Raw genomic sequence first — 21,801 nt, forward strand, 5'->3', positions numbered from 1 at the left:
AGAGCGAAGATGGTGAGTAATTTTAATATCTAGTACAGCACAAAGCAACTTGCTTATTCACAGTGTGACTGTTGCAAAGAGGTGGGGGGAAATTAACAAACTAAAAAAACAAGCTTTGATGTTTTTAGCTCAATATTTAATTACAGAAATGTATGTGAAATTTGTTCAAATAGAATTGAAATTTTCATTTTGAAAACTGAAAATCTGGGTCTGTTGAACTAATAGTATGTTTGATAGACATAGGCTAAGGGATGAGACACAGCGTGCTTGGATATGTATGAGGGACACACGCACACACAGTTTTGTATGGTTTTTGAACACTATTCTGTACCACTTTAAGTCTAATACTATTAAATCCTTTTGAGTTTAATCCCACTGCCTGATTCTCAAATACTTTAGGACTTGCTTTGAAATAATAATGATGATTAAGTATCTAGCTTTTATTTCTTCACCATCCCACTCTTTCTTTCATGTTTGTGACACATTTTGTGTAGTGACATAGGAGCAACATATTTAATTTTATCCCTTTTGTTGTTTTACAGACATCATTAGTCATTGGTGTTACTTTGTTCAGTGGGGAGAGGGAATATGGACCTCATAGTATTACTGTGGTAAAAATAAGGCCTTGATGCCTTAACTTTCTAAGCAAGGAAGGCTGGCTGTATGTTTTGCTAAAGGCTCCCTCATGTAGAGTTCATGTCGCTTGAAGAGAGACACATGCTGTATAGATCACAGCTGAGGAACTGCCTGAAAGAATATTACATTATTTATGATCTCACATATCAGCAGGAAAAGTTTTTACTGGTTCATGCACAGAAGTGTGAAAAATGCAAACCAACTGCAGGTGCAGTGAGCATCCAGACCTTGCTAGGGTTTTTTTTTAGTTGGGTATGGGTTTTCTTTTGGTTAGTTTTTTTGGTTTTTTTGTACTGGCTGATATGCTAAACTGGAGCAGTTCTTTGCCAAATGCCCTTATTTTATGGCTACTGCATTTGTTTGGGCAAAATGTTGACATAACAGTTAAAGACAACACATGCTGTGGCAGAGCTGTTTCAAACATCAGTAACCGTGAGTTTTGTTATTATCCCATCTCGATCATCTTTGTGCATCTTTTTCAAGGAAAACAGTAATTTCAATTAGCAGTCTTAGAGCAAGTTCCTTCCATGGATTAAACCTGCATTGCTCTGACAGCGGAACAGCTTGCTCTGATTTTTATCAGCAACAGGTCTAGCTTGCAGTGGTTTTTTTTTTCTTGTCCTTGAGTGTAAATATTGTTAAAATACAGTGTCTGTGCTGTGAAGAGTTGTGGTAGCTGTTGGTGTGTGTAATTAAAGCTGACAGGCTGTATGCCTCTAACAGGAAGGAGCCGTGGCCACCATTAGGGCTTGTGATACACTCAGAGCACAAGCCCTCTAGCTTATTTCCTTTATTTTTATTATTTTTTTAAAAGCACAACTACAATGTACTTTGTCCTAGCTTTAGGATCTGGCTACATGTGAATAAAAACATCAGTCATACAGACAGACAGTGAGAAGAATGAACCATTACTTTTAAAAACATAGTTAGAGATGTAAGCTGTGGCTGGATGTGTAAGTGATATGGAATTATTTCATCGTGTTCATGCTTTTATAAGAACTAACAAAAGCCCAATTTAACTCAAGAGAATTTCTACTCTGTTGCTAATAGCATGAGGGGGGAAAAAAGAGATTACAAACATACCACACATTTTCTCTATTACTACAGGTATGTTTTATCCTTTTGTTATAATTGAGCTAAAAGCTAAAGCAGGTACAAGAACTAAAGAGATCTAGTTCTCATTAAAGCTGATCTTGAACTCATTGGTCTGAGCGTAGGTGTAGTACTGCTAGTTAGCAGCCACATGTTCAAAGTCGAGTCTGCCTTAAACCTGTCTGAGGTGGCTCAGTTTCCTGCAGTTGGTTGTATAGGTCATTCATAGGGCAATCTAGTCCTGTCAGAAGAAAACAATTACTAAAATTCATGACCTACATACAGAATTCTGCTCTTGGGACACTGGCAATGCGTTACTTCAGGAAACAACTGAAAAAAAATGAAATATGGCTACATATAAAGTCTTCCACAATATGTCCATGAATTAGAGTTTATGCAATTTGCTTAGTTAAACAGATATAAAACTTGGACCACTGAGGTAACCGTGAGTTGTGCTGTTAATCTCAGCAAGAGGTCATTAAAACACATTTGTCATTAAAAGACCTTTGTCATTGAAGACAAATGCAGCCAAGCCCCTCTGTCAGTGTAAACCATCCAGAATGAAAGGCAGTAAAGAACAGGTGCTGCTATATTACTTGGGCATCACTAGCAACATACCTCTCACTTGTCAGGAATAAAATGTAAAAACATTTTTAAAAATGAGATAAAGTTAAAATGACAATTTTTTGGACTCCTAAAAGCTATTAAGGGAAGCATGTTCAAATTATGGAGGCCTTTGTGAGTGAGAGAGGCTGCTTTTTCTTTCACACTTCATGAGCCGGTATGAAGAACTTGCCTGTTGTAAATGGGCTTAGAAAGATGGGAAGCCTACACAGGGCTTGAAAAATCATGATCAGTGCAGTCTTGGTTTGTAAGTAGAGTCCCAATGCAGAGATGGATGCTATCTCACCATTTCATTCAGTGGTGTTAACAAACTGAATTTAACTGCCTCAAGGATTAATGAGCAGTGTCAGGATATTCTGCCACAGAGAAGGAAGCAGTCGGGCTAGAAAGCTGTGTGAATATCCCTGGAAAAGTGGTCATCTTGGCCCACTGCTAGTGAAGGAATAAGAGGGTCTGTGGCAGTGGCACATACCTCAGTCCCTCTTCCTGCAGACAGCAGCAGCAGTAACAAGCTTGTCTTTCCATGGCTTAAAAGGACAAAAAAATGGAGCCATCTCTGGCAGTTGCTGCCTCTGTCACCTGCCTGCTTTGCTAATACGTACGGCCAAACCTAGTGGAGACTCTGATGCCCAGAAGAGCTTTCCTCACTCAGCCAGTGAGCAGCTGGGGAGTGCTCTTGGGTAGCTCTAGGCAGAGTGTGTTTGTATGATATCTAATGCAGGAAGAGTACTGTTGCACGGAATGAATGTCAGTTATATTCCCTTTTCAATAAGCAAGCTCCCCTGTGTTAAATTCCTTACTCAAACACCTGCAAGACAATACAGAGTAAAGAGCGTGATGAGTGTGACCATGGGAGAAATGAAAAGAACAGACTGGATACAAGAACAAAAAGAGCAAGTGAAGAACATGCAATATGATGACAAGCAGATGTCTGACATGGCTCTTATTCACTGGGACAGTTTATTTCGATGTTTGTTTTATACAGAAAATGTCAAGAGAAGTGCAGGGTTCAATGATGAGGATTCTTCCAGATTAAATTTATGTGTAAGCCAATAACCAAGTAGTTATTTGACTACCAGGAGCAGGTGTGACAAAACCTTTCCTGTTTACTTTATTTGTACCACTAGAGCATTGTTAAAGGTCAGTATCACTATTACCAGTAATTATTTCCAAACATGTCTAAGCAGTGATTCTGGGCTGAAATCTTCTGGGATGATACTCAAAGACAGATGTCGGTGCTGTTTGAGGGTGAGGCTTTCAAATTCTGGCAGTGCAAGTCAGGGCACTGAAATTAACCTCCAGGTATAAGGGTTAAAGTACCAGTCCTATCATTGTACTTTAAAGGGAAAAGAGAGCAAGTGAGTTTTTTCAGGCTACTGTAGCTTCATTAATGCCAAGGGTCTGGGTTCAGCAGGTTTTAGATCTACTGAGGTTCTTGGCCTGTCAGCAAAGGCGCTAGTTTCTGACCTCAGGTACTCACAGACAGGTGGGACTTCAAAATAATATACTACTTATTAATAAAGTCCTGGTCTTCTACATTCAGTGATTTAGGAACATAAACCTTATTGACTTCATGATCAGAACTGGATTAATATTCCTTAACCTTCAGTGAGGCTCCTAAGCCTGACCCTTTTGGCAGTTTTGAAAATCTCTCTTGGAGTATTGCTATTTAATTTGATACATTGAAAATGTGTTTTGTGTTCATAACTTAATGGCTTCCATTTAACAAATGTCAAATCTTTGCTGCTATTAGACCAAAACACAGCGTGCTCTCTTGTGACATGAACTGTCTAAGTCAACTAATGAAGTGAGGAATAAAGCCTGAATTAGGTTAGACTGTGGAAGCTCCAAATCCCCTATCTGTTGATATTTTCTTCAGACAAATATCCTTCCCACAAAGGATTGAAGTCAGGTATAAAAATATGCTCCATAGACACATACTTTGCTAAAGTTTCCTTTTCTAAGTAATAGAACCCTTTTACGTCTTCTGCAAATCATGCTGAATAAAAAAGGTGCTGAATAAAAAAAGGTAATTTCCTTTGCAACTACAAAAATCATTTCCCAATGGCATTTTGCAAGCATTCACCTAACTGAGATGCTCTTTATCTTTCTTCCTTTTAAAATGTCAAGCAGATAAGTCTTCTAAATAGCATTCTTCCCTATTTTGATTAATTTTGCATAGTGTTTTCTCAGAAGTATTGATACTTACATAAACCTGAGTTCTGATTCTCTTCTGACTAATACTTCCCGAAGTCTCTGGATCTTTGCCATCTCAAGCTCAATTTCCTCAGGCATCATTGTTGTTTCAGCCATTGAAATGATGTCAAGTTGATCTGTGTGTGAAAGCAGAGAAAATGAATTAAGCTAGTCAAACTGTCTTAATGGGGTTTTTCAGGAATGTAAATTTAATCACAGAGCTATCTGACTATGGGGTAATTAATGCAAGTAGTAAAGAATATTCTAGCTGAATGCTACGTTGACTGGTTTCTCTATTGTTTTGCTTATTACTTTCTATGTAACCATTTTTAAGTGAAAGAATCTCTAAGCCAAAGTGACATTCATTTTGTTAGTTAGTATCTATCATACCTCTAAGGAATCCTAACCCAGTACATAACTATAGCTACTGTTCCTTAATTGAGTATCACTACAAACTTTGAAAGAACAGCCATAGACTGCTACAAAACTCACTCAAAGCAATTACTTGCAACTCTAAAAAGTCCTATCTTGGTGCAAGTGCAGGCAATGTAAGCTGATGAAGGTTTCCTATCTTACATTCTTATAACTCTTCATGCCATTCCACCATCTCAGCTTGACTAACAGCTAAAGCCCAGACCCACTGGAGAAGACCCAAGGATGTGATTAGAAATGACGTAGGGCCTAATCCTTTGAGGGGCTGAGTGTTTCTCACTAGGGCATTGAAATCAGTTGAGGAGACAAATATACTTGGCAACTGGTAAGGCCAGGGTCCTTCTATGATTATTTCTCTATAGTTGATGTATTACCTCTTCTAAACCAGAGAGAAACAGGGCTATGAACTGTGTTCATTGAAGGTAGAAGGAACCAATCTATAGAAGGTGGATTAGGGAAGGAGCAACTTGGCCTCTGGAAAACTTTATTCCAAGGGTTCACCATACTTGACCTTCATTTTGAACAAGAATTTAGAGACTAAAAATTAGAGTGCATGTTTTGGTACCCAAATGGAGACATATTGCTGAAAGCAGGCCTGTTTCAGCTGTGTTGCTTTAAAAAAGGAAAATGGAGAGGTCAAAATGTACTCAGCATTATTATGCAGAAAACAGGAGACAAAAAGCATCAAAAAAAGCTGTTCAATTAATTAAGGACATGAATTCTGAAGTCCCTCCTAACAGACCGAGCACAAACAGCTGAGAAGAATTTCTGACAGAAGCTTGGAATAAGAATGAAACTACAGAATCTCAACAAACACAGCTCCTGCATGAGCTTAGTTCACAAAGACCTGTTCTCCCAAAATGGAAGCAAAGTAAAGAAATTCTACAGGATATAAAGAAAATATATTTTCTTTATATATAAAAGTATATAATTTTTTTTTTAAGTTATCCTGCTAGTATTGTCTGCAAGTTTTGGATTCACTTAATAATGAAGAAAGGCAAATAAATATTAAAAACCACTGTTTTTTTTCAAGATAACAGAATCTTGAGAGAGAAAAAAATGACAGATTTTGAAATGTCTCTCATGAGAGAACAATCACCTCTCAGTAGTTGTTTTTAAAACTCAAATTGCAAAACTGATTGGTAAAGTAAGGCTATCTTGTATGTCTGAACACACAACTGCTGCCTATAGAAGATGGCTTTTCCTATTAGAAATCATTGTGTTTGTTGGGGTATATTTAGTTGAGGTATAGCCCAGATGTCCTAAGAAGTGTTGTTCCAGCTTTGTCATCAATGGCTAGCTTCACACATGAGTTTTTTGAAATCCCAGTCACTAACTTAGATGTTGAAATAGAACCTAAAAACCTTGGAAATTCTAGATCTGCTTGAGGAAGGTTGAACACCATTGAAAATGCTTTAGGGACTGTATTCAGCCCCACCCTTTCCCTCCCCTCACACCCTTATCTGGGTGTATGGGAATGAGGAATCATAGCAAAGGCTTGAACTTAGTGGCAGAGTACCTAACACACACTGTGTTACCACTAATGGATGGGCAGAATTATAATTCAATATTCACTAGATGTTTCTTTTGAGTGATGTCTGATATACTTACAGAATCTTTGTTCTAGTTTACTTTTGCCTGTTGTTGCTTTTTGGGGTTGTGGAGTTATTTTAACTGCTTGCAGCATAATTGGCTTTGGTACAAACTCATTTTCCAAAAATATTAAGCAGGAGAGAGGAAGTTATTCTGATGCTACCATGAATTAAAGCCAGTAATACTGGTAATTAAAACGATAAGCCACAAATATTTCACATATACATACATATTTTAAAATTAGTTCTCAAGAGCTCAGAAAACAGAAAAAAAAAAAGTAGCTATGTTATTTTCACTCTGCAACTCTAGCTGTAAATGCCCCAGTGTTACCCCTTGGACCAGATCAGCTGTCATACTGTGATTTCAGTGATTCAAGAGGGGAATCATGAGCAAGCCTTATGCCCTGAGTATGTGCTTAAAGCCAACACAATAATTAGTGTGACAAGCAGTAGTCTAGTCTGACCTCTTGAAGAACAGTCACGGATTCTCCTTCACATCCCACTCAATGTGTGCTTGAACCAGAGAAAATAATTTTGAAAGCTATCCAAAATTATGCAGTGTTTTCAAAAGAATCAAAAATGTAAGCAAGGCACCACAAGTTTGAAAGTGGAGGGAAGTAAATATAGAAACCATAAGATATTAGTTCACAACTTGTCTGCAAACTTAGAGATGTAGCTAGAATAATACAGAGATATAAGGAGTGGTTTCAGTTATCTTCATAGCAGTACATGTGCTGTGAACACCCTGTAAAGTGATTAATTCTCATGGACATCTCAGCAAGAGCTGGATTAAGGGAACTTTGAGAGGAAAAAACAGACCAGGCAGTTGAAATGGGAAGAAATTTGAAGGTGAGGATATAGAGAACTGAGTATGGAAACACTGTGGTGCTGTAAGAGATTACGAGCCAATTCTAGAGGGGTAGGCATGGTCTTTCAAGGAGAGGGAACTAGAGTCAATCCATTCTTTATGCATGTTCACCTATGCCCTATTAAGGAATGATATCATTTTTGCATTGAATCTCCAGCTTTTCTAAACCTCCCTTCCTAACAGGTGAAGACTAAGTGAGTTCCTTTGACAGCTGTTGATTCCCTTTATATAGGTGTGTCCATAGGTCTCATAAACCTAACACAGCTGCAATATACCACCCACTTTGGCCCCTTCTGAAGAGTATGCACTTTTAAGGCAGGCTTTGAGGGAAACAGCACAATTAGAACACAGTAATTCCCAGAAATCCTGAAATAGTAGAGCACATGTGTGAGGGCACTCTGGAAATACAAGCCTCTGAAGAGGCCACAGGTCAGGATTCCCATCTCACACCTTCACCATTGCAATCCTCACAAATCACTAACCTGTTTGTGTCTGAATTTCTCTTCTAATATTGTGCATAACTGTTTGGCCTACCTAGCAGCAGCTATGCTGAAGGGCAATTAATTATTTTTCATAAAATGGTTTGAGCTCCTGAGATGCAAACCACTTGGGAAAGAGTATGTTAATGTTATTAAGCCTTTGAGTAATGCTCTAGCTCTGTCCCAGTGATGAATGACACCTTTAGTGCTTTGAGACATGATTCTGAACAGCTTCACACAGAAGTCTCTTACCTTTTCATAAAAGGAGAAATGTTTCATTTTATTTAAAGCATGCATGCATTAGTCAACTATTTTTTAGCATATATTGTTATTAAGCTCTGATTCTGGTAATGAGCCAAAATTCGTAAAGCAAAAGTGGAGACAACGCTGAGATTAGTCACAGCCAGTGACACGATGAAACTATTTTGTCTGCTCTGCAATCTCCAGGATAATTTTCAGTGACAAAGAAACAAGTAAAATATTATTACTGTATGCACAAAAAGATATTAGCATGAAAATAATTACTATATAGAAATAAAATTATCAAGCTATTACATATAATGAGAGGAACTGAACAGGTAAACCTGAAGCTATCTACGCATATTTTTGCTTCAATTTAAATGCAGACTGGTATAGTTAAACTGGGTATTAACTTAATGATCACATTTCATCCTCAGTGTGCCAGCCAGAAACGGAACATTAGCCACCTGTGATGACAAGCAACAAAAAAATAATATACCTATTAAGTCAATAAGTGCAAAGAAAACTTTAAAAGAAACCTGAAGTGATACAACGAGAAATAGGAGAATGCATTACACCTGGTGTCAACAGTTTCAGACAAATTGCTAAGGAATGCTGTAAGGAAAAAGTAATTATCAGCAAAAATCTGATGTGAGTGATGCAATCACTTGATGCAAGCATATTGTTCACTGAGAAGCTCATTGTGCTCTACAACCATTAGCTGGTTTAATTCTAATTTGGGGGTTTTGTTACCATCATCTTTGTAAAAGACAGAGGCATGGAGAAGGTGAGGTGTATCAATAACACAAAGGGGTCCCAAACCTATGCTGTAAGAAACCAAAACTATGCCATTGTTATTCTGGTGGTATCCATATACTGAACAGCAATCAGACCTTTACTTCATGAACACCTAAAGCGGCATGCAGGCAATTTGCAGTCTCGAGGCAGTAAGAGCTGAGTAATGAGTTGCTTATGGATACATAGCAAGTCTGTGGCAGAGCCAGTACAAGGTCTGCTGGATCACGGTGTCTCTTCAGGGCATTGTTTATCCTTTTTCTTGCTTGTGAATCTGTTGCTGTTGGAAACTATCAGTCACTCAGCCTTGAAGAGTCATCTCAGTCATTTAGCAACAGAAGAGCTCCAGCACAGGTAAGGGTAATGGCCCAGCTACTCTGCCACTTTTTTTTCATCTTTGACATGGATGAACCATCTTAAATGAGACTCTGTGTTTGTTCAATCCATGACTGTTCAGAGCTCTTTAAAGGATTGCAGTACAGATCAGCTGCATGGCTTCTCTAATGTGGACACCACTCAGCAACAAACCTGACTGGTCAGCCCACTCAATTACAGTGCTTCAGTTGAAAATTATTTTAAGACATTGTTATCCTGGATTGGATTTAAACTGAGTAATTTGAGGCCTATCTCCGCTCCCTTAAATAGTCCAATAATAAGATAATCCTTGTTAAAATACTGTTCATGGCTAAGTTTTGTTCCAAATCTGGGTTAGCACTTTTGGGGCTTTCTCAAGAATTCAGTGAAATTCTAAAATTAATCCTTTTTCACTGAAGTATATTAAATGCTAATAGAGCACAGTGTAGCAAGTGCACTCTTAATGCTGTTTCAGGTATCAAAATCAAGACTTTCAAGACCACTATTAGTTGATGAGCCAAAGCAGAAGTAAGCAGGAGGCACAGGTTAGAGACGGATGAAGACAGAACCAGATGGTACAACTTAAAAACAACACACTTGGTGGAAATTGAAATAGTTGCATAATGCAGTAAAATAAATTATTATAGTACAAAATATTCCAGATAAAATTGTTCATGTGAAAAGAATCAGATGATTCCTGGAGTTTTTCACTAGCTTGTCACACGGAGGCACAAATGACTAGTCTTGTAGCGACGCCTTTTACTATACCTTTTACTGTTGCCTCAAATGTATTCAGAGGCCCAGAGGTTTTTTCTGCTCTTTGATTTAACCCATCTAACCCATCTGGAGCAGGATGCAGTGGCCAATAACTAACCTGTGCAGAAAAAAACTACATCTAATTGCTTATTCCTAATGTAGCCTGCCGCAGCATTCTATTACTGCAAATCCTAACAATGATTAAATTTGGCATGTGTGTGGAATGGTATTTATTCAAGGTTTTATGCTGGAATTACCATATAAATATAGCTAATAACTAAACACAATACAAACAGCTGCAATATATTTTGTTCCTGGCTTCTCTAACAGACAGGCAACATTGTGCAATTTAAAACGGGTAGACTGGGGGAAAGGAGGAAGGTGGCACAGGACAGTACCAGTGTGGAAGTGACCTGACTGTCACGATGCTGAGCACACGGTGCAGGTGTCTGGCTTTGAGAAGTCTCAGCAGAGGCTCCCCCTCCTTTCCCCCTCCTCTTGCTCAGAAGCAGATTTCAAGCTGAGGCTCTGGCCCTTGGCCCTTGCTCCCCACCTGGGGACCTGGAATTGACTTCCCACTTGACCATGGGCCTGCCTTGTACTAGGGATTTGCTTGGAGATCTGGACCGTGGCTGACCCTCATTATTGTCACCAGACCCGCTCTGCTTTCCTTGCTCACGTACCATTGGATGTGCTCTTGCCAGTGAAGACACTGTCCCTGCCCCTGCCTTGTTATGACTTTCAGCACATGGCTTGCCTACCCTTGTGGAGCTGCCAGCTCTTCTTGTACCCAACACTGATCCTCCACCTACAGTTATTAATGAAAATACTCATGACTGCAGTGAACCTTGGACAAAGGCTTACTTCACCAGGGTCTCCCTTTTTTAATTCTGATGATTTCTGGAGAAATTCCAAAGGAATCTGCATATTTAAATATAGACTGTGGGAACCGGTACCAGATGACTGCACATCTGTTTCAAACAGCAGTGCACAGGGGTATTACCTGCATCTAAGTGCATTACATAAAGTCAGTGCTTCATATTCTGTCTTTCCATGAACAATGTTACGAATATTTTTGTACTGCCTGTAAGACCCAATGCCTCTGAGATAGCAGCTGCTCTACGTGCATCCCAGGAATCAGTCCTGCAGAGTACAGTCCACAGTCCATTTCAGTGGGTTATTTTAGAAAATGCTGTATCCTCTTCTCCCTTAAGGCAATCTCTTCCCTCTGCTTGTCAATTAGCCCTCCTGTTTCATCTCTTGCACTGAAAACAGATTGATGATGACAGCCAATTTAGTAAAAGTTGGAATCATGCTGCTGGTTGTATCAGGCCTCAGTAACCAGCTAATAGGTTACACTGAGGCAACAGGAGCGCGCATACCTGACAAGTTTTAACAGTGGGGAAAAAGTAATCTCTAAAGACAATAGTAGTGGGGAAAAAGTAATCTCTAAAGACAATAGTAGTGTGCAGAGGCTGTTACTGGAGGAGCAAAAAACTAATGTTCTATTCCCCCCCTTACATGTGCTAAAGTTCTCAGATTCACTTTGCTTCCACTGCCATCAATAGCACTGAATACTGGAGATTACACAACTGAATTTTTATTCTAGCAGGAAGCTGAAATTTTTTTCTTCTCTTACTGGGCCTGTTACAGCTTTTGAATCTGTATTAATACTTCTCCATGGGTTAAGCAACACAGTTATTTATTTGGAATCACTGGCATGTAGAGCCATGAAATGCACTTTGAGCTGACACAAACTGAGCATATATCCTTCACAGATGGCTAGATGTGCTTTGTCTCTGCCATTAATGGTGGCCAGAAACTTTCTGACAAAACTGGGTCTGCTAGAAAATGCCAGAGAAATGACATTCAGAGTATTTGGGGGATAACATATTGGATTCAGAATGTTTACTATGAAGTTAAAAGGAATGCCTCTGTGCAAAGAGCCTGGTTTCCTGTCAGTGCATGAGGATCCAGAGCAGCCTTGCAGTTCTGGAGATGTTAAATTCTCCACAAAACCCTGGAAGCAGAAGTTTCAACTGCAGTGCAGCTCCCATGTGCACAGGAGGTAATCTTGGAGCCCTGAAATACTGGCTTAAACTAGGCATCAAAGCTTCCAATATTTTTGCCAGACAGCAGGGCACCTAGAAATCCCAAAGCTGGTTTTTCACATGCTCCATGTCTCAGGGTAAACCTCTGGGCTGGTTGACTCCCCTCACAGATTGGCTTTGCAACATGCAGCTGTGAAATCTGGCAGCTCTAGGGAACCCCTTTGGCAGGAAGGAACCAGAGACACATACTGAAAACTGATTAAACACCAGGATCTTGGGGAATGTCACAGTCGCCAAATATCCCTGCTTATGAACAGTCATTTGGGGAAGGAGAAAAAGAAGATGGGGAATTTTTCTGAGTCATGGGGAATTGTGGTGCATCTATGCTTCCAGTAAACCTGAAATACAAAGTACTAGCCACCTCAGCTCTGTACTGTGTTGTGTAAAGATCACTTATGTTCTGAGATAAACTGCTAGACTAGAGCAATCCCTTCACATGTGTAGTCCGTTCAGCAGCTCCTCAGTCAAGAGATCAGAATTTCATGTCTGTAGAGAGACACTGGTACAACCTGTAGAGAAGCGCGACATCTTTCTGAGATTATAAAAATGAATTATCACACATTTAAACTTGCTATTCGTGGGAGGAGAGGAAATCTTGCTTTCATAGTAATGGTTAGAATCACTGGGAAAAGCACTGTTGCAGCATCAGCTGCAGTGAAAACGTTTTTATTTTGTAACTGGAGAGAATAAAAAATACTTTCTACCATCCTTTAGGATGACAGCTGCTTTTGCACAGATTGCTTATGGAAATAGATTAATTTTTTTTGTAATCAAAATGGAAATCTTCTGATTGTAGGACATATTAACAGCATTAAGGCACAAGCAACCTAAAAAGACGTATTTATTATATGGCAAATACACCAATTTTTGGAAGGTTTTGTTTCAAATTTTGCTGAATTAATTTGTCTATCAACCTTTGGAAGAAGTCATATATGGATACTATGATTATTTCTTTTGCTCTATTCATCTGCCTCTTCTCATTTGGTATTTGACCACCTCTCAGTCTTGTTTAGTATTCAACATTGACTATCAAAGATAGTCTGTTTCTGTAATACATGAAATTACTCCTTCCTGTTTTCTAATAACAGGCTACCATGACTTACAATGAGTTTGTGTAGTTCTATGCATAGCTTGAATCTGTTATATGTATTTTCTGCCATCTTTGAATGGTCTGATCAGCATTCACTAAGCATGTGTAAATAACTTCAAAATTATAAACAAAACAAAACTTGGAGTTTTCTTTTATGCAGAAATCTTAGCAGTAAGCCCTACACCATATAGGCTCTGTAGGGGGAAAAAGCAGCCAGGTTGAGGGGACAGAAAAGGGTGAATTTGTCTTGTGGAGATGATTAGCTCTGCAGGTCCCTTCTCCTAATCCAAGGGTCACTGAAGTCAACAGGAGTCTTTTACTTCAGCCTACTTTCTTTCCTTTTTTTTTTGCATGTGTCATATATAACTTGTCCTTCCAGGCATGCAGTTATTTTTGCCTCTGAAGGAGAAGTGTAAGTTTGAAAAAGTCATGGAAGTTCAGACTTGGCTTTTCAGAAATCTGTAGAAATCTGTTCGTATTGTCTAAAATTGACTAACAGCCTGAGGAATTTTGTGGAGCGGGGCTGTGATATGCTAGCCTTTGGATAATGCTGAGGGGAAAAAAGAATGCCAGAAAAAAGCAAAATAGTAAGACAGAACCGACATTCATAATGTTGAATTCAGCAGCATTTGAATGAGTCTTTGAACGACCAAACAGTAACAAAAAAACCCTATTCCTAAAAACCACCAGAGGTCATTCTGTTTGCCATATCATTTCCTTCCAAGGTATTTTAAGTCATGTGATGTGACTGGAGATGGCCCTCTTCAAACAGTCAGCTGTGGTCTGAGTGCAATAGCACAATTATAATATTGTGATTTATTTTGTTCAGGTCATGAATACTTTTTTTTTCCAAATTATCACAGTTAGATTTACAGTCTAGACATATTACAACCTGAGTTTCCACTTCAAAAGTGTCTCACTCACACTCTACCATATGACCCCATTTGAAAATTAGGTAAGCAGAGAGTATAAAAAGCACTGTGTGCAATTGCCCACTGCACTTCCAGAATCACTGCCCTGTCTGTTCCATATCTAAGAGCCTCTTGTTATAAAAAGATTCTTTTAGTTGCTTATCCTGTACGTTCTTGTTCTTATCTTCAAGCTTTGACCTTTTATTTTTCATTATTTACCGTTGCAAAAAGCCTGTTGGCAGCAGTCTATTCTTTTCCATTTCAGGCTTTTGTACACTGTGGTCTCACTGAGATTTCTCTTGAAATATAAACGCCAGATTCACAGTATTGAATATTAACTCCTTCCTCTAACTCTCAAAGTCCTTTTGGTTTCTATGGTATCATACTCAAAGCATTGCACACAATTACTCCTGTCACGTCTGATGTAAGAAAGTGCCTGTACCTGCCCAGTGCCCAAATGAGATTCTTAGTTGCTTCGCATCTTTTATGCTGTACTTCTGTAGATCAAGTAGTATTGCACTGAAGAAAGGCTGATTTAAAAACTGAACCTGAAAGAGATCCTGCTTTGAGCTTTCTAATGCAACTACATATTCCCAAGCAGAAATAGACATTCAGGCAGTAACAGTGATTGCTAATTAAGGATGGTCTTCAGTACTTTGCTAACTAGAAGTTTTATGGTTAAGTGATGGTTCCAACTTTCTAATTTAGTGACCCTTGTTCCCTATTTAAAGATGTATGTCAGCACAAGTCCCTAATGATAAGATGAATAAAGATCTTGCCTCTCAAAAAAAGCATCAAAATTTAATTGTCTTGTTTGTTATCCTGAGAAATTTATAAGCAGTAATTATTCTTGGCTTTGTCTTTTGTCAATTTATGACAGTTCCAATTTCCTAAGTGGGTAATTATGCAACCCTTTAATCTTACACTTCCCCCGGGAAAAAGATCTCTCTAGTCTTAAACTGCTCTGTGCATAGAAGACTTCATTTTGGTTGTAATGATATCCTGGAAAAACAGTTCATCTCTTAATAGTTGTTCATCCTTCTCTGACAGCGAAGACCCTCTGAATCTGCACCAGTCTGGAGTTCTTACAGAGATCTACTGTGATGCATAGGAGTTAATGTGATATTCAGACTTGATGTTTCTTAAAATCTATACTGCCATCCTGTATTTGGATGATAAATTCCATTTCTTCTATCTTGCACTTAAGCTTTCAGATTTCAGCATTCTCCTGACTTTTGATGCTGTCAAAATTGTGGTATTCATCTACTTGTGAAGATGGAGATTTTGGTTAGCTAACAGGAAAGGATCAAGGACAGGGGAAAGGATTGTTTATGTTAAGTTATAACGGCTGGTGTAAAATTAAGTAGAGGTAAAGAATAAGCTTGGCCTGGAAGCCAGTAACTACCCAAAGCAATAACATTCTGAAGCAGTCTTTCAAGTAGGATATTGGAGGAAAGGAATCAAAGCTGTTTTAAACTAAGATCAGAACATACGGATCTTTAAAGGGTCTGGCCTCACTTTGTGGGGGAAAAAACCCAGACAGGTCCTGCGAATAAGCTCAGGTATTGTATGATTTTCTGCAGTTGCAGGAGGGTGGACTCAGGAAGTAGAAAAGATTAATTTGACCATTAACTGGGGCTTTACTCTTAAAGGTAGGCTTTTTGAGGTCCAGTGTCCTCTGCAGTCAGACATTGCCCACGCAAGATTCCAGAGTCTTTCTCCATGTATGAAGTCATAAGGATCCATCCCGTCAAATTAAACTATCACTTCAAGGATAGTGCACCATCTCTGCTTTCATATTCTTCCATCTGAATCTAAGGGTGTTTGCTTAAGGGTGCAGGGAACTGACTCAGTACAATAGGACAATTTGCTACCTAATTATCTGTAACTAGAATAATTTCTTTTCTAGTTGTAAATCTATACATGATTTGGTGCTGGTTTATAGCACTACCATTATGATTTACATGTAGGTTTTTTCTACTACTGAGAGTTCTACTAGCTTTCTCTATTTTAATATCATGTCTTTGATCTGTGACTCACAATACCCTGTATAGTCCCCTAAACAGTCAATCTTAGGAGGAGAGGGAGGACTTTTCCTCAGTAGTACCCCCTCTGGCAGCAGTTTAAAAGCTAATACAAACCATATTTACAGATCAGGAAACAGAATTTCAGCACTCACAGCAATAAATGCCTAAGGAGTCAGAAATTAATATTGAACTAAATGTTTCTTTGAAAATATAAGATAAATATAACTTCCTATGAAAGTCTTCCTGTAAACAATGAAATAAAAGCCCCAGGCCTGATTTAATTGTGCCGTAGTATTAAGTAAAAAGTACAGCTTTTTTTTTTTTTTAATGTGATTGAAATTTGCAGGAAGTGGTTCTGATGTAAATAAATTCAGGGTATGCAGAAGTACGTCCACTAACATAATGACACTCACAGACTGGGTCTTGAAAACCCTTAGGGACTTTGACACTCCAATTATAGGGCTCAACCTTGCAACTTTGAAGTTCATGCTAAGACTCACTCTAGGCAATTTGCATGCCCCAGCCAATTTCCATTACAGTCAATGATAACAAGGTTGCACACACCTCTTCGGCCTCTTAGAGGGCAAATGCATAAAAATGAGGAAAACAGAATCATGAAAATAAGCAAAGGGAGTTTGGAATTAATGTCTTTTTATAAAATCCTTTTTAAACTCAAGTCCCATTGAATTAAGAAACCCCAGAGACATTATTTGTGAATTCACACATGATTCTCCACTCCACTGAAACTGAATCCTCTGTTCTAATACAAATTGCATGTCTGAGTTGAGACAGTTTTCAAATATTCAGATTCTAAATTTGGCAGGTTTAACTTTTTTTTTTTCTTATGGTGGCTGTGATAAGGTCACTACAGCTCACGCCTTCAGATGCAAGCTGGTCTGCAAGTGACTGCTCAGTAGCCAGCTTAGTATCATTTCAGTACAGTTCCTATCACACATCAAACATAAAAATCTAGCAACACAGAGTGTCTTTACTGGTGTCTCAGATATATTGATAGAGTGGAAAAAGGACTTGCTCACATACAGAAATTTTTCAAGCAATTACAGCACACTGGAAGGGCATCATCATGACTGGTGTGACCATTTCAGGCTTCAGTTTCCAGCATCCCCAGTGCCTGAACTGAGCCACAAACTCTCTTCAAGATTAGTACAGTCCATTTGCAAAACAGCCTGTGGTATCTCATCCAGCCATTTCTGTTGTGTATAATGAAGGATTAAGTGGTTTTGAGTGGGATTTAAAGAAGGGCTGTCCATATAATTAGCTCTGCAGAGAATTATGACAGACTTAACAAAGTACTGTAATTTAATTGTGCAAGAACGTTTTCCAGACTTGCTACTGTTATTTCAATTTTAAATAAACTCTAGTTTGGGTATCAGTACCACATTCCATGTTGCCAGATGCTCTGACAACAGGATTTTTCACACATTTGGCTGATGGCTTTAGGTGAGGTGTGAAAGCAGTTTCCCCCAGACCACATTACATGTCAGTCTGAAACTAAGCAACCTAATTTGTATTGCTGTAACTGAAACAGGAGAGCAGCATTCTTCCACCTCTTTCTAGGAGATGTTCCACCATCTATTTATTATCAGTGATTCTCCTATTGACCTAACCTGATGGAAGGGTGCCCTCAGTATTCCCAGTAGGTCTAAAACCAGAAGCTTCTCCTAATACTCCTAATACTGTTCTTCTGGTTTCTCTCTCTTCCCTCCTCCCCTACACACAGATAAATAAATAAATCTCTGCAGATGAGACAAATTAGCTGATCTTGCATGATATTGTTTCAGCATTCAAGTACGTGCTGCTTGCAGAAAACCCAGGAAGTTCTCTCATTTGTTTGTGTCATTACTACTGTCCAGCCTGCCTCAGCCAGACCTGGATTTTGTGAGGAGTGGCAGGCAGCTTTGGTGCAGAGATTGGTTTTCTCTGAGCTTGAGAACAGGAACACCAGCCAAGGGGCTCTGCATCCAGCTGTGCTCTCTGCTTCCTCCTGGCTCAGGAGAAGGTGTGCAGTAAATTGCTGTACATCTTTCCATTTCAACTTGCACCTGCCAAGTCTTTTCAGCAGCCAAGATAAGGGACAGAGTAATGGCCATGCCACTTCCTCACCCCTCCCCACCTGCCTGTTTTAGGGAAAATATAGGCCCCTAATTTGCTATGCTTTATTCATAAGCAGCTTAGACCCAAGATTTGAGCAGCTTTGGGATGGAAAGGGAGCTGCTTACTTTCTTGAAAAAACAGCTGTTTCTTATCACAGTCACAGCTATATCACATATCACAGCCTTAGAGAAGATTTTCTTAATTATATACTCAGCCTGGGAATGTGTCCCATTTAAAATGCTGCCCAGAGAAATTCTCAGTACCAAGGTAATATGTGACCTCATCCCCTCACACCAGGAAATGAAGGAGAATTCTCCCTGTTTTGCAAAAATCAATGTGTGTGATACAAATACTTGGTGCAAAGTTGGAGGTCTCTTATATGAGAAGCCAGCTTTTCTCTGAGGGAGGTCTTAGAAAAACTAATAGTTTTTTTCATCTGAGCCCAGAATCTGATCTCAGTACATCTCCACATTACAAAGCTTGAGGTCTAGATCTTTGACATATGCTAAACATACACATCCCTGGGAATCAGCCACCACAAAACAAACAGACCAGACTCCTCTGTTTCTTAAGTGGGAATTCACTATATGAATTAAACATAAGCTCAAATAGAGCTAGAAACAGGTTTGTCATTCAGTAAAATATTGGGATGCCACCAGCATGAAATCTGTTGTTTTTAAAAATTAATTAAGCCAAATTGCTTCCTTTTTTCTTCGTCTTTCCCCCTCAGGTAATCTTTCCTATTCAATTTTTTGGCTTTACAATCAGATATTCCGATTTCATTAGGTGTTTATATCTCCCCTGTGCTAAATGAAAACTTCTTGCAACCAGCAAAGAAAATAATATTGACTCTATTTGGGAAGTGTTATCAGATAAACTGAACAGACAAAACACACTCACTATAACCTGTCTCAAACCACTGTTCATATATGTTGCTATCAGCAGACTAATAATAGATCTTACAGAAGTGTGATTTAAGTAAATTCTACAGGATTAAGTAATGAATTTACCTTTTGCTTGCAATTTTAAGTTCTATTTACAAATTTTCATTTTTAATGGGAAATTATTTGTTTAAAAAAAAATGGGTAAGTTCCTTTTAATTATTTCCTCAGAAGTCACTATGCAAAGTTAATCACCTCCTGGATTAAGTAAGCCTTTGGTGAGGAGTCTCATTTTTACCAACCTTTCTTCTGAATTGATTATCTCTGACCTTATTTGTGTTGGTGCAGACTGGGTATAAACTAATACTCAAGTATTACTGTAAACAGTTCATGCTATTTTATTTGCATCTGTTTGCACAATTTTCAGCTCATATGCAATATTGATTCATATAGAAGGATACACATCTCAAAACTACCATCTCCCATGCTGCCTGTTTCTTTATTTGACTCACTGGCAAACACCCATCTTATCCTAGCCAACATCTGATAATGCCCTGGTTTTGCCCACAGAAATGTCATTACTATCCAGTCTTCTTAGATAGCATACAGAAAACTCTCCCTACTCTTTCTAGAAGAGCACTTTCCATAGTGCCTAGAAACTGATGAGAATTCTGATCATCTGTTCTAGTAGACATAAAATGGTTTCTAGCTGGGATATTTTGCCTTTCTACCACTCCAGAATAAGGAAGCCTGGGGATATTATTAAAAAGATATTCTATGAGAAGGGGTTCTGCTTCCTGCTCCTTGTCTATTTTACTTCTGTGAAGGGCAGTGGATGGCCTCCTTATAAACATGCAAATGATTTGACTTCTAAGAAATGTCTTTTTTCCCTTGTGCAGAGTGAATGAAAACATGCTACAAGGACAATGTTTTCTTTGGTGTAAATACCTATATAAGGGGAGGACTCACAGAAGGAGACAGGTTTTTTTTTGCTTGCAACACAGTGGTGTAACATCTTCCCAGCATGAAAATAGTTATATTGGATTTACTCTGTTGTGACTAGCCACATAATTTTAAAACAATGAAATTAAGTGGTATGATTTTCTTCACTGTAAGAAATTATCACCAAGGTATTTTATATCAAGACTATTCTACATAAAAGGTAAACGCAATAAAATTTCTTAACAATTACTGAGGAAAAAACTCACATCAGCAATTATGAAATCACTGCAACAATATAAAACTAGGAAGATGACTGAAAAAATACTTCACCTGGCTAAGATTCCTGTTGGAAGAACTCTTGTACATGCTTGTTATTTTTGATAGGGAATTAGCCTGAAGTTTCAGTACCCTTGCATTATACCTCCGCTGAACAGACACAACTTGGACTACATGAGCTCAGAGTGCTTTATATGTGTTAGGTGTGGTCTGTCCAGTCCTCAAAACACTACAGTTTTGCATATACAAACCCTAGAGCAGAAGTGCTGTGGTTTGAGTCATAGTTGGGGTTTTTTTCTTTGAATGAACATACTTAGGAGATGAGGCAGAGAGTGCTGCAGTAAAGAGAGGAGGAATCAAGGAGAGTGGATGAATTAAGCTCAGTCATTCATTCTAGCACAGTGTCTGTATATCAAAGACAAGAATTGAATGTAGTGTAAAATGTTGCTTGAGCCAGTACAAGAGCTCTGGCACCCACCTTGATCAGAACCCCATGGTAGTATATGGAAATAATTTTTTAAAATGTAATCAAGCCTTCAAATAGGCCTCAATATTCCCCTCCTCCCCCAGTAATCATCCTAGTACCACTGTTACATCTCTATTGAATACTTTGTTTACTTTATAAATACAGAAATAAAAAGGACCATGCTGGTCACTGACTGCCTCCAGGTACCTCAGTGCTTCTCACACCACAAGCACCAGTCCCTTTGTCCTCTCTCTAGTGACCTCCAGTGCCTCAGAGACATAGAAAAAAAAATCCACAAATCAAACTGCATTAGTTACCTATTTCTAGAGGTCTGATTTGTGAGAACAGGGGCTATCTTTTCTAGTATCTCTCTGATTATCTTAAAGCTAGTGCAAAAGAGACAGGAATTGCTAGTACCTAACGTACCTAGCTCTCAGTATCTGTTCTTTAATGCCTTCACATGGGGGAGGTGGGGGGGATGCAGGACAGAGGGACAGGGGAATGGACTGACTGCTTAAAATAATGTTTTATTTTTCAAAATAGATCTGTGTGAGATGAAAACTTGGTTTACATTTAAATAAATCATGATGCTGACAATGTAGTTACTGTTGCACTTTTGCATCTTCCTTTCACCTTTTCCCATCATGTTTACGAATTGAAAATACAACCTTATGCACTTTAAACAGCAGTTTGTCTTTCAGAGAATGGGGAGAATATGCAGCTATATGCAGCCTGGTGGGAAAGTTTGCACAGTGTATATATGATCTGACAGCTGTTCCTATGAGAAAATGGATCCAAAATGAGACACAGAAAATGAAGGAAAATTGCCTTTGAAGGTCTGACCCAAAAGCCCTTATTGTCAGTTTTATTCAGAGGTACTGGGTTAGACCTTTATCTGCAAGAAGCTATTTTAGTCTG

The 21,801-nt window shown here is 38.7% G+C and overlaps 1 protein-coding gene across 1 annotated transcript in view; it reads right to left on the reverse strand.

Moving 5' to 3' along the window:
* BMERB1 (bMERB domain containing 1) overlaps positions 1 to 21,801 on the reverse strand; it is a 53,060-nt gene that overhangs the window by 19,556 nt on the left and 11,703 nt on the right. The window contains exon 2 of the mRNA XM_059826333.1: positions 4,562 to 4,685. Within this exon, the coding sequence (XP_059682316.1) occupies positions 4,562 to 4,685 (124 nt within the window). The remainder of the gene's footprint in view (positions 1 to 4,561; positions 4,686 to 21,801) is intronic.

This window comes from Gavia stellata, chromosome 18 (assembly GCF_030936135.1).
Source record: "Gavia stellata isolate bGavSte3 chromosome 18, bGavSte3.hap2, whole genome shotgun sequence".
NCBI classification, from domain to species: Eukaryota; Metazoa; Chordata; class Aves; order Gaviiformes; family Gaviidae; genus Gavia; species Gavia stellata.